The sequence below is a fragment of the Equus asinus genome, chromosome 2 (genome assembly GCF_041296235.1).
Source record: "Equus asinus isolate D_3611 breed Donkey chromosome 2, EquAss-T2T_v2, whole genome shotgun sequence".
Lineage (NCBI taxonomy): Eukaryota > Metazoa > Chordata > Mammalia > Perissodactyla > Equidae > Equus > Equus asinus.
Genome location: NC_091791.1, coordinates 111,489,239 through 111,506,921, shown reverse-complemented (window position 1 = coordinate 111,506,921; position 17,683 = coordinate 111,489,239). Strand labels below are relative to the sequence as shown.

Here is a 17,683-nt window from a genome sequence, read left to right as displayed (position 1 = left end):
CCCATCCAGACTTATCAATAAATATATAGAAAAATGTAATTTACTCATAGGTGAACAATTATAATTTTCTGTTTAGTTTTAAAAAACTTAACTTTGTACTAGACATTCCTTGAAGGTTAATGTTAGACATTTCTGTAGGCAACTTTTTTTTTTTAAAGCAAAGACAAAACATTTAGTAGTTTTAAAAACACTTAAAATGTATTTTTATTATTAATATTGCCTAGTGCTTTCTTAAAGCATCTCAGATATTCACTCCACAACACCTATGAAATCTACACACCACCAAATCCTTTCCAAACCAAGAGCTGGCAGGCTGTGGGAATACTGCCCAAAGCTCCTGATACTGCTTCCCCTCCGGGACATACATTTCTCAGACACGAGGAGGCTGCAAGGCAAACCTGCTCTGCTGAGAGAGGAATCCAACTTTGCTTTAAGGATAAGATCTTGGTGAATTTCTTCCTACTGAAGAAAGTGCCTCTGCCAGCCTTCTCACTTCCACCAAATAAATGTTGCCAAACACCAATTTCCTTCATTTAAACCGCATAGTTTAACTTTTAACCTCTGTCCTTTGTGACTGAAGACCATATTTTAGTGAATGCTTCTCTGTGTCTGTAGGGAGAGCTGAAAGGATCAGTGTCGATAAAATGTTAAAATTTTTTTCCTTATTAAAAAAAAGTCCCATTGCACAACAGTGAATGTACTTAATGCCACTGAACGGAACACTTAAAAATGGTTAAAATGGTAAATTTTATGTTATGTACATTTTACTACAATAAAAAAAAATGAACACCAAGATAGGCAGCCTAAAACACAATTTCTAAGTCCACGGAATAAGGGGCAGAAAAAAACAAGAAAAGTCCTATGTACCCTTTAGGAAACTGTGGTAGGTGTGATGCAGACTCCTCATGGCCAACTCTTGCAGAGGCAGGACGCGATCCTTCTCTGTCCCGATGGCCTTCACCTCGGCAGGGAGGAAAACAGTTAGTTGCCCTGATGAAAAGGAAAGCAGCTTCACCTCGGAAACTTGAATGGGAGCACCACAGCTGCAGAAAGACACATGTTCACAGCATTATCAGCAGAAAGGAAAAGAATATATGTGCCAAGAAAAACGTGTTCATCAAAATATACATTTACAACCTTAAGACACTGCTGAATTGCCAGAATTCTTTTCAAAGTGAACAGATGCTATCCCGGGTTCCTTAGTAAAACCTGGCACAGAAACCTAAACTCATCAGTTGGAACTGACCTAAATCACTGCTGAGGTCCAGGCACTTCCAGGAAGAGCAAACTTTGAAGGAACTTTCCTTCATAGGATCTACACAATTTGCTTTGTAAGCTCTATTTATCCTCATTTTATTACCCCTTCCAGGTTGACATTTATCGAAATTTTCAAAATTAAAAGGAAAAAAGAGCACTGTGTTAAGTTGTAGTACCTTGCTTTAATAGAATTTTTGTGTGGAAAAACCCCCTACAAAGCAAACAGATTTTTAATGGTAAAAGATAACTTTATTGGCTCCTTCCATAAACTTGTGGGGAAAATATTCTTTGCAAAGCCCATGAATAAGCCAAGTCACACCCTATTCCCTGCAGCCACTCATAAGCAGAGGCAGAGTCGTCCTTGTTCTTTCAGCTGCAGGGTTACCAGGCCTCAGGAGTCCCACCAATCTCTCTGTACCGCCTGTTTGAGACCACCAGGTGACCTAAATGCCTCAACACTTCTCTTCTCTCATGACAAACAGGGGCCAACAAACCGTGGCTCTCTGGACACAACATGAGATAATCTTTCTCACCTCTACTAGAAACAGGCATTGAAGGAGAGGGCACTGGACTGGAAGCCAGAAGCCCTTGGCTCGTTTGCTCATTAGAAGTTGCTTCATTTGCTCACCCCTTCTATCAGAAAACGTTTCCAGAGCATCTACTATATGGCAGTCAGTCAAGATACTTAAATTAAAAAAAAACAAGATGACTCCTTTCCCTTGGAAAATGTAATAATTACAGTCTAATTGGTCTAATGTTGCATCAGAGAAGGAGTGACTGACTCTGTCCAGAGAACTGGGGAAGATTTTACAGAGGAGACAATATCTGACCTATAACACAACTAACTTCATTCAATCAATTTCTCCATCTGGCTCAAGGAAAAGAATCTCAGAGGGCCACCCTGGGCCCCCCTACTAGGCAAAATCCCTACCCCAAAGGGAACCGCTATTCCAAATTCTAACATTATAGTTCGGTTTTGCCTTTTTCAACAGCAAGAAATATTCTGTACCTGACTCCTTTTGTCAACATTACATTTCTGGGATTCATCCATGTTGCTGTGTGTACTGTAGTTTATTCATTTTCATTGCTATGTAGTAACTGATAAACACTTGGGCTATTTCCAGTATGGGTCTATTATGAACATTTTTGTGTATATTATTTGACACATATGAGCATACAATTCTGCTAGATAGATATGTAAGATCAGAATTGGGCTTATTATAGTGAAAACAGGCAGACAATAAAGAGATAAATAAATAATAAAATAAAGTGAGAGCTGTACCACTGTAGATAGCATAATCAAAGAAAGTCTTTCTGAGGAGGTGACACTTAAGCAGAGATCTGATCGAAGAGAAGAGTTGACTTAGGGAAGAGGAACTCAGTCATAGTCTGATAGGCACCCTAAATTGAAAACAAAGAACTAAGAGTTCAGGGAGTCCAAAGCAGCTAGAGTTCACAGGACAGAGAAGCTCAAAGGAGGGAGAGGCACAGAGAGAGGACTCTGGAGATCTGTAGAAGGTCTTCCTTGAGTATTCAGATGAGTAGTGACCAACATATGCATGTGAGGAAGCTACCGGAGGCTGGAGAAAGAACCAGTTGAAAAGATTAAAGGTAATAGTGCCCAGCACACACACAGTGTTGAAAATAATGCCTGTTCTTATCAGTCAGATTTGAACCTCATAGTTCAAGGGGCATTGAAAAGAGTGCACAGAAGCATCTTACGTCAGCGTGGGGAATAATCAGCACTAGACTGAACACCATTCCATTCACACCTAACAAATCCTAAAAGCCATATCAAACTGTTTCCAGTTAACCTGATTGTGTCCCAGAACATACAGCAAGAATAGTTACATGAATACAAAAATATCCACCACTCAACATGGTAAAATTCACACTGTATAGCACCCAGTCAAAAATTATCAGGCTCTCCAATAAGCAGGAAAATATGACCTATAATGAGAAGGAAAATCACACAACTGAAACCAATCAAGAACTGCTAGATGTTAGAACTGGAAGAAAACATCATTATAATAATTACAATTACTGCATAGAAGGATATGTTACATTCATAGTTGTTGCCTAAGAAGCTAGAAATAAGAGAGCAAATTAAACCCTAAGTAAACAGAAGAAAAGAAATAATAAAAACCATCAAGAAAATCAGTGATGTAGAAACAAGCAAGAAGACAGAGAAAAATCAATGAAAACAAAAGCTGGATCTTTGAGAAGATTAATAAAATTGATAAATCTCTGACAAGACTAATCAGAGAGAAGACACAATTTACCAATATCAGGAATGAGAAAGGAGACATTTGCCCAGTTTCTACAGGCAATAAAAAGGTAATAAGCAACTTTATGCCAATACAAAGTCCTTGAAGGACAAAAACTACCAAAGCTCACTCAAGAAACAGAAAGTTGAACAGCCTATATTTACTAAAGGAGTTGAATTTGTACTTAAAAGGTTGAAATATTTCCCAACTCATTCTATGAAGCCAGCGTTATCTTGATACCTAAACTAGACACACACTATACAAGAGACACAAAAACCAGTATCACTCATGAACATAGTTGGAAAAAGTCTGAACAAAATTTTAGCAAATTGAATTCAACAATGTATAAAGTCAGTATGACCATATGAGGTTTATCTTATTAATCAAGATACCATTAACATTAGGAAACCAATGTAAATCACTACAGTGGTCCCCCCTTATTCATGGTTTCACTTTCCACAGTTTCAGTTAGCTGTGATCAATCACGGTCCAAAAAGATTAAATGGAAAATTCCAGAAATAAAAAAGTCATAAGTTTTAAACTGCATGCAATTCTGAGTAGCATGATGAAATCTCATGCCATCCCACTCTGTCCCATTTGGGACATGAATCATCCCTTTGTCCAGTGTAACCTTGCTGTAATGCTCCCTGCCCATCACTTAGTAGCCCTCTTGGTTACCAGGTAGACTATTGTGGTATCACAGTGCTTGTGTTCAAGTAACCCTTATTTTACTTAATAATGGCCCCAAGTGCAAGAGTAGTGATGCTGGCAATTAGGACATGCCAAGAGAAGCCCTAAAGTGTTTCCTTTAAGTGAAAAAGTAAAAGTTCTTGACTTAATAAGGAAAGAAAAAAATTGTATGCTGAGGTTGCCAAGGTCTTTGGTAACTTTTATTATAGCATATTGTCATAATTGTTCTATTTTATTAGTAGTTATTGTTAATCTTTTTTTTTTTTAAAGATTGGCACCTCAGCTACCAACTGTTGACAATCCTTTTTTTTTTTCCTCCTTCTTCTTCTCCCCAAAGCCCCCAATACATAGTTTATATTTTACCTGTGAGTGCCTCTGGTTGTGGCATGTGGGATGCCACCTCAGCATGGCCTGATGAGTGGTGCCATGTCCATGCCCAGGATCCGAACTGGCGAAAACCTGGGCCGCCGAAGCGGAGTGTGTGAACTTAACCACTCAGTCACGGGGCTGGCCCCTGGACACATATTCTTAATTGTTTAAAACTTTTGTGTGCATTGTAAGATATTTAGCATCCCACCATATGTCAGCGGAGACTCCAGGCATTTAAAAAGCCAACTCCCCCTTGCCCCCACCAACTTATACACATTTCCAAATACCCTTGGGTGGAGAACTATTCCTGGTTGAGAATCACTGACCTAGAGAATAGATACAAATAGAAAAGAGTTTTGAGTCCTGAGCCCAGTATTTAGTGATTAGGAAAATGAGGACGAACCAGTAGAGAAGACTGAGAAGGGGTGGACAGTGGCAGAGGAGGGGAACCAAGAGAGAGTAGTGTTCTGGAAGCCAGGTGAAGGCGTTTCAAGAAAGAGAAAATGATCAATTGTGTCAAATGTTGGACAGATCAAGAAAGACAAGAACTGAGAAGTGAATTTGGCAATATGGAAGTCATGGGTGATCCTGAAAATGGCAGTTTTAGTGTAGAATTGGGGATAAATGCCTAACTGGGTGAGTTATCAGAGAACAGGAAGAAGTGAAGATAGTAAATATAGACTTCTTTTTCAAAGAATTTTTCTCTGAAGAAGAGTAGGAAAATGGAGAAGAAGCTGGAGAACAAAAACAAAAAGTTAAGTGAAAAATGCATGTCATAGAAGAATATACAGCATGATCCATTTACATAAAGAAAAGACAAAACTTGACAATATCATATGGGGATGTATTCACATATATTAAAAGCACAACTAAGTGCAAAAGAATGATAAATACAAAATTCAGAAGAGTGGCTAAGCTTGGAGAAGACAGAGGGGCATACAATTGGAGAGGGGCATACAGGGGCTTCAAAATTATTGGTAATGTTCTTTTTGTAAGCTAATGAGATTTACACTTATGGGCAGGGTCAAAAAATGGAAGCCTTCTAGTCAAATTTCAAGAATGACTCTCTTACTTTAGTTGATGTAAAAGGAAGAGAACTTAAGCAGAAAGGTGCCTTACGGATGCATGTGGCCTTACCATTTCCTTGCAGATTCTGACTCTTAGGCAATGCTGCCTTTATTAAAATGAGCCATGGCTACTCCTACCTACAGGCCAAACTGGGTCTGGAATTTCTCACATCCTGTTATTTGAAATACAAATTTTATTCATCTTCAAATCTAATTCCTTTATAAAGTGTTCCCTGATACCCTCTCTTACCAATGATCCATCACAATGTTTTAAGTTTCTATCACACATTTTCTACCTATATTATAGGCATTTTTCTGTTGTTAACTCATCTAATGTGTTCATTTTTCTTTTCTATCTAGCAGTTTCTATATCAATACCCAAGCAGATCCAAATACAGATTAGTTTGGTTGAGACTTCACACATAGGAAAAAAATGTTTGAAAGAGAAAGGATAAAAAGGAAATGGCAAAAAGAATACTTAGTCATCCACATAGCGCCAAAAAGGAAATAATTCTGGGGTAGCTTGCAGGGGTTCATTCTAAGTCTTAGGACCAGGAGACGTACCTAGAGACCTGAGCATCACAAATGTCTATAGTTGGTTATCTAAGAGGATGACCACATTTAAGAAAATGATTATTTTGGAAAATGACAGTAATCTATCAAATGAGATTTTGGAAAATGTCTTATTTATAGATGAAATTAAATATATCTTGAGTCGTGTGTGTATTGGGGGCACTATGAAGAGGCACAATATAGGCCAGCTAAGTCTGTTAAGAGAATGACAGACAAGCCACAGACTGGTAGAAAATATCTGCAAATCACATATCTGATGAAAGACATGTATTCAGAATATATAAAGAATTCTCAAACCTCAATAATAAAAAAAATCCAATTTTTTAAAAATGGGTGAAAGATTGGACCACACTTTACCAAAGAAGACGCATGGATGGCAAAATAAGCATGTGAAAAGATGGTCAACATCAAAAGTCAGAGAAATGCAAATTAAAACGAGATATCATTACCTACTCACTAGAATGTCTGAAAAAAAACCTGACGAGACTCTTATAAGTTGCTGATGGAAACACAACATAGCACAGCCATGCTGGAAAACAGTCTGACAGTTTTTTTAGAAAGTTAGACATAACTTATCATATGACCCAGCAAAGGCGTTCTTAGGTACTTGCCCAAGTGAAATGAAAATTTATGTTTACACAAAACCCCATATATGAATATTTACAGCAGCCTGTGCAATTTTATTTGTATGACATTCTGGAAAAGGTAAAATATAGGTACACAAAACAGACCACTGTTTCCAGGGGCTGGGGTGGGAGGGGAGAGGTTCATTTCAAAGGGACGAGGGGGACATTTCTGGGGTGAATGAACCGTTCTATACCTTGATTATAGTTGTGGCTGCATGACTATGCATTTGTCAAAATTCACAGAAATGTACACTAAAAAGGGTGAATATTACTGAATGTAAATTATACTTGAATAAAACAAAAACAAACAAACAGTATCACAGTGCTGAAGCATGGCCCTGGAGCCCTCTGCTCATCATTAGCCTTCAGTTGCTGGATTCTGGGGAGATCTTGGGGGAGAGGTAGACCTGGCAGTTGGGGAACTCAGGGGCCTTAGCCCAACAGCTGTTCACCAACTTGTGTAGAAACACTACAAGACTGTCAATAACCTAATAGCTGGTATGGCTGCAGGAGTGCAGACCAGCTGCAGAGTGCCTTGTCAAATGGTAACAACATTTATATGAAGTTTTTCTCAACATATTTCTTTGACTTGTTACTTTGCCTTTATTCCTCTTAGTTTCAAAACCTCTATTGACCCCATGTAATCACATAAACATGAGTTATGCAGCAGCTCGACTGTGATTTTGTCTGAGTATTTCTATGGGTTAGAACGATACTACCCTTATGAACCGTTTTGTGAAGACGAGGAAATGAATCTAAACTTTATAATTGTTTCTGTCCTAATATGGAGAAAATTATAATGAGAGGATCATATCCAAAATGCTATTATACAGTGTGGCCACTAAGTCTAGAAACATAGACAAACACATAATAAATGATTCTTTCGTTGATATACTACATGGTGTGATGATTAAATTTTTGTATCAACTTGGCTAGGCCACGGTATCCAGATCAAACCCAGTCTAGATGTTGCTGTGAAGCTATTTTTTTAGATGAGATTAACACTTAAATCATTAGACTCTGAATAAAGCTGATTATCCTCTACAATATGAGTGGGCCTCATCCAATCAGTTGAAGGCCTTAAGAGAGAAAGACTGAGGTCCCCCTAGGAAGAGGGAATTCTGCCTCCAGACTGCCTTCAGACTCAAGCTGCCACATCAACTCTTCCTGGGTTTCCAGCCTGCCCTGCAGATTTCAGACTTGCCAGTCCCCACAATCACAGGAGCCAATTCCTTAAAATAAATCAATTTCCCCCTCTCTCTCCACCCGCTCCCCGCCATGCTGTTGGATCTATTGCTGTGGAGAACCTGACTAATACACATGGTCAAATAATATTATTTGTTTCCAAACTTTATAGCCACACTGTAGTATGAGAACCCTGAGCAAAATCATGAAACAATGGAAATGTAAGGTAAAAAGCAAGCAAGTCATTTGTGAATATTTACTTCATACTGTTACTGCTTTAACAGCTGCTGCTACTTAACTCAATTGTGGATGAGCTCTACTGGACACTGCCCAAAGAATTTGACAATACAAAGTAACACATAAAGGTGTAGAAAACTGAAGGCCAGATTTTTCCTAATGCTTTCCTCGTCTTCCATAATTAAAAAGCCAGGTGTTTGACTGAAACCACCGAAAAGGCTCACATTAACAAGTAAGTGGATCCTCATTTTATGCAAGGTTTAAGTTCTCTTTGACATTTCTTTTAGCAGAAGTTCCTACTCTTCACCACTAGATATAAAGAGCTAATTAATTCATTTTACAATACATCTATTAAATGCCTTCTCTGGAGAAGAGCTGCAGCTATGTGGAATGCAGGCTGCAAGGGAGGAATTCACTGCGTTAGGGACCTTTCTGCTGGTCATTGCCAACCTCCCTTGACCTCATCAGAGACTAAATACCCACCCCTACTACATGAAATAACGCAGGAGCCAGAAAGTTATTTTTCATCTCTGCTCTGAGGGAGCTAGTAAAGGGGCTGAAACAGACCCGAGAGAAGAGAGAGGCCGTGTACGTAGTCCAGAGGTTAAGAGTATGGACAATGAAGCAGATGATAACTCTATCACCACCTAGCTTTGTGACCTGGGACAATTTACCTTCTCTCTCTAAGCTTCAGGTTCTTCACTTCTAAAATGGGGATAATATCACAAGGGTTGCTGGGACGATTATGTGCAATATGCAGATAAACCAATGAGCACATTGCCTGGCACATAGTAAGGTTAGGCAATGTTCACAGCTGAGCTTTCTTTTTATTATTATAATAAGTGATTCTTTTGATAATATACTACAATACATGGTGTGATAATTTTTTTTTTCAGTGAGGAAGGTTGGCCCTGAGCTAACATCTGTTGCCAATCTTCCTCTTTTTGCTTGAGGAAGACTGTCCCTGAGCTAACATCTGTGCCCATCTTCCTCTATTTTATATGTAGGATGCCACCAGAGCCTAGCTTCACAAGTGGTGTGTAGGTCCACGCCTGGGACCTGAACCCATGAAACCCGGGTGGCTACAGGAGAGTGTGTGAACTCAACCACTATGACACCAGGCTGGCCCTGATAATTAAATTTTTATATCAACGTGGTTAGACTATGGTACCCAGATACTTGGTCAGACACCAGTCTAGATGTTGCTGTGAAGGAATCTACTGTTACAAACTGAGATTAGCATGATATTCCCCAGTTCTGTAAAAACACAGGGCACATGTGGTAAAACAAACAGTTCCCACTGGCTAGACAGTTTTCAGGAAGGAGGATGGCAGCCCCATGATATGCTTCAGTTCACTATGAAATGAAATAATTATTAAATGGCAATTATTAAGCCTTGGTATCTTTGCTTTCTAACTCAATAGTTTTTATTATTTTAGATTAAATGTCGAGGTGGTTACAAAAAAGGTTGCACATTTGAACCCTTAAGAGAATTATTAAAATAAGTTGAAATCTGTTACAAATGTTAACTTTGGCTTAGTTATTATATAGATAACTTATAACAATTATTACACAATTTCCTTTCAACTCAATGTTTTCAGATCTGCCATTAAACATTTAACCCTAAACAAGCTAAATGAATAGTGACATGATTTTGCCACTGAGACTATGCTCCAAAACATGTGATTTAGCAAATTAATTAATATGCATTTTCATACTTACCATTCTACCTAACAAGGAGTTAAAAGTAAAGAATTAGTTTGAATTTCCTTACCAAAAGCACCCACAAAACTATCTTTTGTCCTTTAGAAAGTTCACTATGTCATCCACATGCTCATTATTGTGAGAACTGCTACCAGATTTATCCCCCTTTTTAGTAAAAAAAAAAAGAAAAACAGGTTTTTCTTCAGCTTCAAATAACAGAAAAAGGAAAGGGGAGAAGTGGATATGGAGAAGGAAAGAAACCATGCCACCAAGATAGAATAGGACTTGGTCTGGATACTAAGTTTGTCATTTTGGTAGAGGCTCTTTAAGGCTTAATTTTTATCCATCTGAAAATGCATTTATTTTGCTTTCATGCTCGAAAGGTATGTTTCTGCTGGTTGCCAGGTTGATTGTTTTTAGCACTTAAAAAAATGTTGTTTCACTGTTTTTTGGCCTTCAAAATTTCTGATGAGAAGTAACAGTCTTTTGAATTATTCTTTGTATGTAATTTGTCATTTTTCTCTGGTTGCTTTTAAGATTTTCTGTTCATCTTCAGTTTTCAGCAGCTTTGCCTAGGCATGGTTTTCTTTGTAATTTATACTGCATACGATTCACTGAGCTTCTTGAAAATATAAATGTATGCCTTTCAACATATTTGGGAAATTTCTGCACACTATTTCTTCAACATTTTTGTTGTTGTGGCCCATTCTCTCCCTCTTCTCCTTCTGGGATGCCAATTATACAGATGTCAGGTTTGTTTATATTGTCTGGCAGGCCCCTGATGCTGTGTTCATTTTTGTTTTCAATCTTTTTCCTGCGTTCTTCAGACTGAATCATTTCTATTGATCTAGCTCCAAGTTAACTGACTTGTCCTCTGTTATACTCATTCTGTTGTTAAGCCCATCAAGTACTTTTCTTTTTCAGATATTGCATTTTTCACCTCTGGAATTTCCATGTTTCTTTTTTTTTTTTAGAGCAGGGTAAGGGATACCAGGAGCATTGACGGGTTTGCAATTTTTTTTTTTGCTAGGAAAGATTAGCCCTGAGCTAACATCTACTGTCAATCTTCCTCTATTTCTTCTCTTCAAAGCCCCAGCACATAGTTGTATATTCTAGTTGTAAGTCCTTCTAGTTCTTCCACGTGAGCAGCCACCACAGCATGGCTCCTGACAGGCGAGTGGTGTAGTTCCACACCTGAGAACTGAACCTGGGCCACTAAGTGGAGCATGCCGAACTTTAACAGCTAAGCCACCAGGCCTGGTTCCATTCATTTCTTTTTGATGGTTTCTATTTTTCTGATACTTTCATTCATTGCAAACTTATTTTTCTTTACTTCATTGGGAACAGTTGCTTTAAAATCTTTGTCTGTCAATTCCAACATTTTGGGTCATCTCAGGTTGGTCTCTGCTGATTATCTTTTCCCTTGAGAATAAGTCATATATTTTTTCTTCTTCTTATGTTATGTAATTTTGAGTTGTATCCTGGACATTATAAAAGTTACATTGTGGAGACTCTGGATTTTGTCATATTTCTCTAAAACTTAAAAGGAGTGTTAACATTTTTGTTTTAATAAGCAATTTATTACTTTGATGGAATCAAACTGCAAAGTGTCTCTTGGATGACAGCTCAAATCAAACTTCAGTTTTTTTATCTGTAGATAGACTGCTTTGTGCCTGCCTGCCCCATGGAAGTGTGATTCAAGTATCTAATGTCGCTTGTTTGGGGTGTGTAGGCAGCCCCCACATACAAATGGCCTTTGATCTAGAGGATACTTCTTAGTCTACTGGTTTAACTCAGAACTCAGAATGCATTTCTCATATAAACAATTTTGTTACCTTGAGTGATTACATTAACAAACCAATTAAGTCACTTAACCAATTTGTACCCAAATCCAGCCATATTTACATTAGGAAAAGCAAACCAGTGGCTCGGTGTCCTTTTTCTCATATAATCAGACAACTGGAAAAATAACTCTGGTGTAGGATCACTTTTGCCAGTAAATTCTCCTGAAAAAGCAAATGTGTCAAAACTCTAACATGAGAGGGACTTCTCCTTCTGGGTAAAATGTAGAACTGAAGGCATTTACTCCTGTAGTAACAATAAGAAAAACCCAGACAAAATAAAAATCATACTTTTCCATGAGGCTAGCAAAGAGCAGTGGACGCAAGGAAGCTGTGCTAGCCAGCCTCCAAGATGGCTCCCAGGATCCTCCCCTCCTACTATTCATTCCCATACGGGGTCTCCTCATACAATGAAGAGGGTAGGTCTGTGTAATCACCAGGTTACAACAGAAATGACAGTGTATGACTTCAAGGCTAAGCCATAAAAGATAGTCCCATGCTCTAAATTTCCATCACTCTATCTCTTTGTGGGTATTTATTTTTTGTGTTACAGTTATTTTTATATATTAAGATAAACATCTAAATTATGTTTTTTCCACAATTCGTAGCATAGTGCTGACTTGCTAGCTAATGCTCGATAATTATTTGACAAATAAATGAACATATAAAAAGGAGGCGCTAACTTTATTCACATTTCCACGAATATGAAAGATAATTTGGTGAGACTTTTGAGATTTCTTGAACTTGTGCAACATTTGTTATTTGCTATTTTTATACCTGTTTATATGTTTTAAACTCCATTCTCTATTCTCCTTCTGAGATGCGAATTATACACATATCAGACTTTTTTATACTGTGCCACACGTCCCTAAAGCTGTGTTCATTTTGCTCTGTTGTTGCTTTATTTCTCTTAGACACTTACTCCAAAAAGGTAACGTAACTGCTGCAGAGACAGTACAGTACAGCAGAAGCTACTGTGTTCTTATGTTCAGGGCCTACATCCGGGCTAGAAGCAACATGTGATAGCAGTGGAAAACCAAGTGTGCTGATCCTAGGTTCTCAGCTTAAATATCACCTCCTTAAAGAGAATCAGCATTAAGTTTGTTCAATTACTTATTGTTCGCTTAGATCCCTGGCTAGATTATAAGGTCCACGAGGTGAGGTACTGAATTGTTTCACTCATCACCATACGGTCATTGTCTAGCATAGTGACCAAACAGAGTAGTTACTCAACAAATACTTGTTGAATGAACAAGTGAACCAAGATCCTTATCCAGAATCAAGAGGTGCTTTTTCTAGGTCTCAAGTACCCTTTTGCTCTTTATATTAGATTTACCTCATAAGCTTGTTCTACTCCTTACCCATCCCTTTCCCAAAGCACCCCCACTTTGACTTGGAATTGGGGAGTCCCTCTGTACATATTCAACACATAAACGGGATAAAAGAAAAAGGTTCCTTAATTCTGTTGCTAAGGCTTCAATAGTCACCATCAATTAGAATTCTGAACACATTTTGCCATGAAACAGTGTATAATTTTGGGGGTGCAAAATGGATTAAATGACTTTTTAATGAGCTGGCTAGGCACAGAACCACAAGAATTGCTTTTAAGAGAAATGCATTCTGAGTTGAACCAACAATCCATTTGTAAGTGGGACTGCCTATACTCCAAAAACTACTAATCTTAGAAAACTGATTGATTGATACTATCCTTTTAATAATAATTTTATATATTTTCTTAATACTACTACTAAAATAAGATATTAAAGATGATAAAAAATGTAGACTACTAGCTAATATTTTGGCCTATTTATTTTCTCAAAGATTTGGAGCTCTCATAAAATTCACTACCTCTGCTATCAGATACCAAGTCAAGGATTAACAACTCTCTCTCTACTCAGCACAAATGGAACTTTCTGGCAGTCAATAACATCCATATCTAAACACCAAAGTAGAAGGCTTTTTATCTTAAGTGAAAGCTGCTCCTTATTGTAGTAGAGACTTAAATCACATTTCAGTGCAGCCTCTGAAGGCTTTGGTGCAGGAAAAACTGCCTTCAGGCTGGGAGCTTGCTTGCATCATTCCATGTATCTCAGTGATTGAGGGCATCTTACTCCCCACTTAGAATAATTAGGCTACATTATAGATCCTTTAGAACTCATTAGGAATAATGACTGAGTACTATCACAGCTGTCACAATCAGTTGTAGAAAAAAATCACTGAGCTAAAAACACGACACATTCTATTATCTCTGCTTCATAGAAGGTTCTGGAATACATCTCTGGGCTTGTATTTCATCAGCCTATATAGGCAGTGAACTCATCCAGGGCTCTTCCAAGATAACAATTATATAATTTTTCCTAAGGGAAGGCTACTACTCCTAGGACTGCTCTCTCTAGAGCAATCACTGCTCAGTGCCCATCCCCTGGAGACATGCCAACAGAGGAATGGCTGTCCTCTAAGTACAAGCTCACTGTCATCTCTTTTCTTGCCAGAACCACATACAGTATGAATCAGGTGATACAGGGTGTTAGAAATTACAGGAGAGAGTCAAACATGCTGGCTAAGTAGCCTCACCGGTGGGCCAAATATCTGTTGGGGCCCAGGGTAGGCCACCTCAAAATATACCACTAACGCATACTGATTATTTTGAATTAAAGTTACTTAAGAAGCAAAAAGGGCTTTCTGAGCTTCCTGTCTCTGTTCCCCTGAAAGCAGGAGATACATCTCCCCTGTGAAAGGCACTCTCCCTGCGTCCTGATCCCCAGAGCCAGGGATGCAGGGCCGAGAAGCCTGCAGAAACAAACCCTGCTAACTTACTACCTTCAGCCTAAACTCTGATTAGATTCCTCACTAAGTACAAACCCCAAACCTCAGTTTCTTTGTCTTGTCAATTTTTCACAAAGTTATATTTCCTTCCATAAAAGATATACATAGTGCCTGTTTTGTTCACTCTCCGAGCATCATTCTTCATGGTCTCCAATATGAATGTATTAAACTGGGTTTTTCTCCTATAGTGTAGCCTGGTGCCAATTTCATTATTAGTCCAGCCATAAGAACACAAGAAGGGAAGAAAAGGGATTTTCCCAGCCCTCGACATATCCTTTGGCTACTTAAATGAGGAAAATGAGGCCAGTCAAAAGCAGGTTCTGGTAGCTGAGCTGTCTTACACTAATCCCATACCACTCTGGGAGCCACTTGAAAGTGGTTCTGCCCCACTGCTGTAGAAGAAGAAGCTGAAGCTGTTTTTCTAAAAGCCTGACTGAGAAGGAAAGGTTACTGCTGCTATGAAATTAAAAGCCTATCATTTCCCATTAACTGAAACATCTTTTTGGTTGCCAAAATCATGATTTGTATTGAGAGACTATTTCAAATGTTGAGTTCTAAATATTTCCAGATGGAAAAGTTCTAGACACCAAGGCTGTTACCGTGGTAAAAATTGTCACTGTAGTGGAGTACAGAGAAAGAAAACCTTCTAAACTAATGCTAATTCCTCCAGTGGCTTTGACTGATACTACTGGTTTATAATGGTATGCATGGATTCATTTTTCTTTTGACTGGAAAATAATAAACAACTCAATGACTGAACTCACAGCTTACTAACTGAACTTGAAGTGCAACACTTTAAATTGCTTGCCCAATATTCTTAGCTTCTGAGGGTATTTGGTTTAGCATCTTAAAGCCAAAGACAAAATTGAACAGGATTATCAAGGCAGTTCATTTATTTCTAAGTTATATCAGGACCAACTAATGAAACAGAAACAAAGCTAGCAAAAGAGTTGAGCTAGAGTAACAAATATGAAATCAGCCTTACCCATTGCACCCGACGACTTTATTGTACAGATAGGAGGGCAAGCCTTTCAGGTGGATGTTGTTATCCACGTACACATATTGTAGTTCGCGAGATCGACCTAAATCTGGATTAGAAAGAAAAGTACTATAATTCTTATAAATACGTACCAATATAACGTGAAATGTAAAATTTAATACATAATACTTGAGTAATTCAAAATTTCTATTCTGGAAGAAAAATTGTTGCAGATTTCACTCTGAATGTGAAATTAGGTCAGCTGCAATATTAGATTCTGCATTAGAAAACATGACTGTAGAAAAACTGCTTAACTCACCCGGACCATGATTTCTTAAACTATAAAACGAGATAACTGGGAATAGAATATTATTAAATTTCCTCCCCAAATAAAAATTCTATGACTTTTTATATTTTAAGAATAAACTTTGTTGTAGGTCATTCATCTAGTTTCATTTTTCTCCACAGGAAAAAAATGTTATACAAACTAAGTTGGCAGGTTAACCTAAATAAGCCTAGTTCTGCCCCTGTATCAAGATTTACAGTGTTTTGCCTCCCCTGGGCAGAAAGACGAGAGGAGGCGTGAAGGAGGACCGGGGTCTCAGAAGCCAGGTGGAAGTGGGAATGGATAAAACTGCTCGTGGCTGCAGAGGGAGGAAGAAGCAAAGGGAACCCCAATCCCAGGCCCCTAGTGAGGTGTGAAGGTGAGGCGGAAGAGACCAGCAGGGCAGTGAGTGGGGACTAGAATGGGTACGTACCAGGAATGGGAAGAGGTGAGAAAGGGGGCCCAAAAAGAAGGGTCTGCAATAGAAACAAATATGCCAGAAAGAGGCAGAATCCAGACATTTTCTAGAAGTAGCTGGGCAATTGGGGGCAAAGACTGGAGGAAGATTCAGTGAGGAGACAAGGCACAAAATACTGAAGGTGATCTCTGGCCAACACAGGCAGCAGAGAGAGTCATAAATGTCGAGATCATCCCTTTCTGCCTTTTGTGTTTCCAAGAATGTTTGAACAGCTTTCCTTTCCCCTCCCAGCACTCACTGGGTAAGGCTATTTGTCTTCATTGCCACAGAGTCCTCAGCAGCCTTGCTAACCTTCGGCTCCCTGAAGCAAGAATGTAATCTTTGAAAAGTTTTCTAGAGTTCTGCTTGTGAAAATAAGAAACGGGCAATTGGATGAAGATCTCTTCCCCCTTGTCTTTCATCAGTTTAGGAAAGATGAAGGCCTAGAACACTAAAATAGGAGGTTCTTAAGTGTATTGACCTTTCAAAAGAAACACCATTTACCCATTAAGGACCTTTTAGGCACTATGGTAGGCCTTGGGGATACAGATGTGAATACAATATAATATATATGAAGACAGACACGAAAAATAACTAATACTATACGATTATTGCTATTCGAGATGCTTGTATAAAGTCTTACGGGCTCACAGATATGTTCTGGACAATCTGTTACAGAAAGTGGGAGGAGTAATATAAGATTGAAGGAAGGAAGGACTCCTCAGAGGAGAGGGTAGGGAAGGGTTAACATTACCTCCTCCTTTCCACTGCTTGTCCTATTCCAATAATGCTGCCCAGGACTAGCACTGGCACAAATTACAAAAAGAGGAACCAAAACTAGGAGCACTGGGAACAGGCAACAAAACGAGAAGTGGTAACTCTTAGGGAGAAAAAAAAGGATTACTTGGTTACTGGCTACAGATGCCCTTTCCCAGTGTGGTGGTTTTAAAATATCTAACAAACAGAACAGGCAGAAACAATGCTAGATTTCAGAGAGTAAGTCACAAAAGGCATTGTGACTTCCTCTTTGCTCTCTCCCTTGGATCACTCATTCCGGAGGAAGACAAGTTCCCTGTCATGAGGTCCCTCCAGCAGCTTGCGGAGAGGAAAGAGGCCTCCAGACAACAGCCATGTGCGTGAGCCATCTTGGAAGCAGCTCCTCCCAGCCCCAGGTCTAGCCTTCAGATTACTACAGCCCCTAGACTATGTGAATATCCTGTTTGTCCTGAAAATTTTGCCTATTAATTTTAGCATCCATCAATGGATCTTGTTTGCAATAA

At 38.7% G+C, this 17,683-nt stretch overlaps 1 protein-coding gene across 6 annotated transcripts in view; it reads right to left on the bottom strand.

Annotated features, from left to right (window-relative positions):
• The window catches only part of LRRC28 (leucine rich repeat containing 28), a 161,747-nt gene that overhangs the window by 20,211 nt on the left and 123,853 nt on the right, over positions 1–17,683 (bottom strand). For all 6 annotated transcript variants that reach the window (XM_044762689.2, XM_070496289.1, XM_044762684.2 and 3 more), the window contains 2 exons: positions 15,628–15,730; positions 868–1,043 (listed from right to left, as the gene is read on the bottom strand). In XM_044762689.2, coding sequence (XP_044618624.1) covers positions 868–1,043; positions 15,628–15,730 — 279 coding nt within the window. The remainder of the gene's footprint in view (positions 1–867; positions 1,044–15,627; positions 15,731–17,683) is intronic.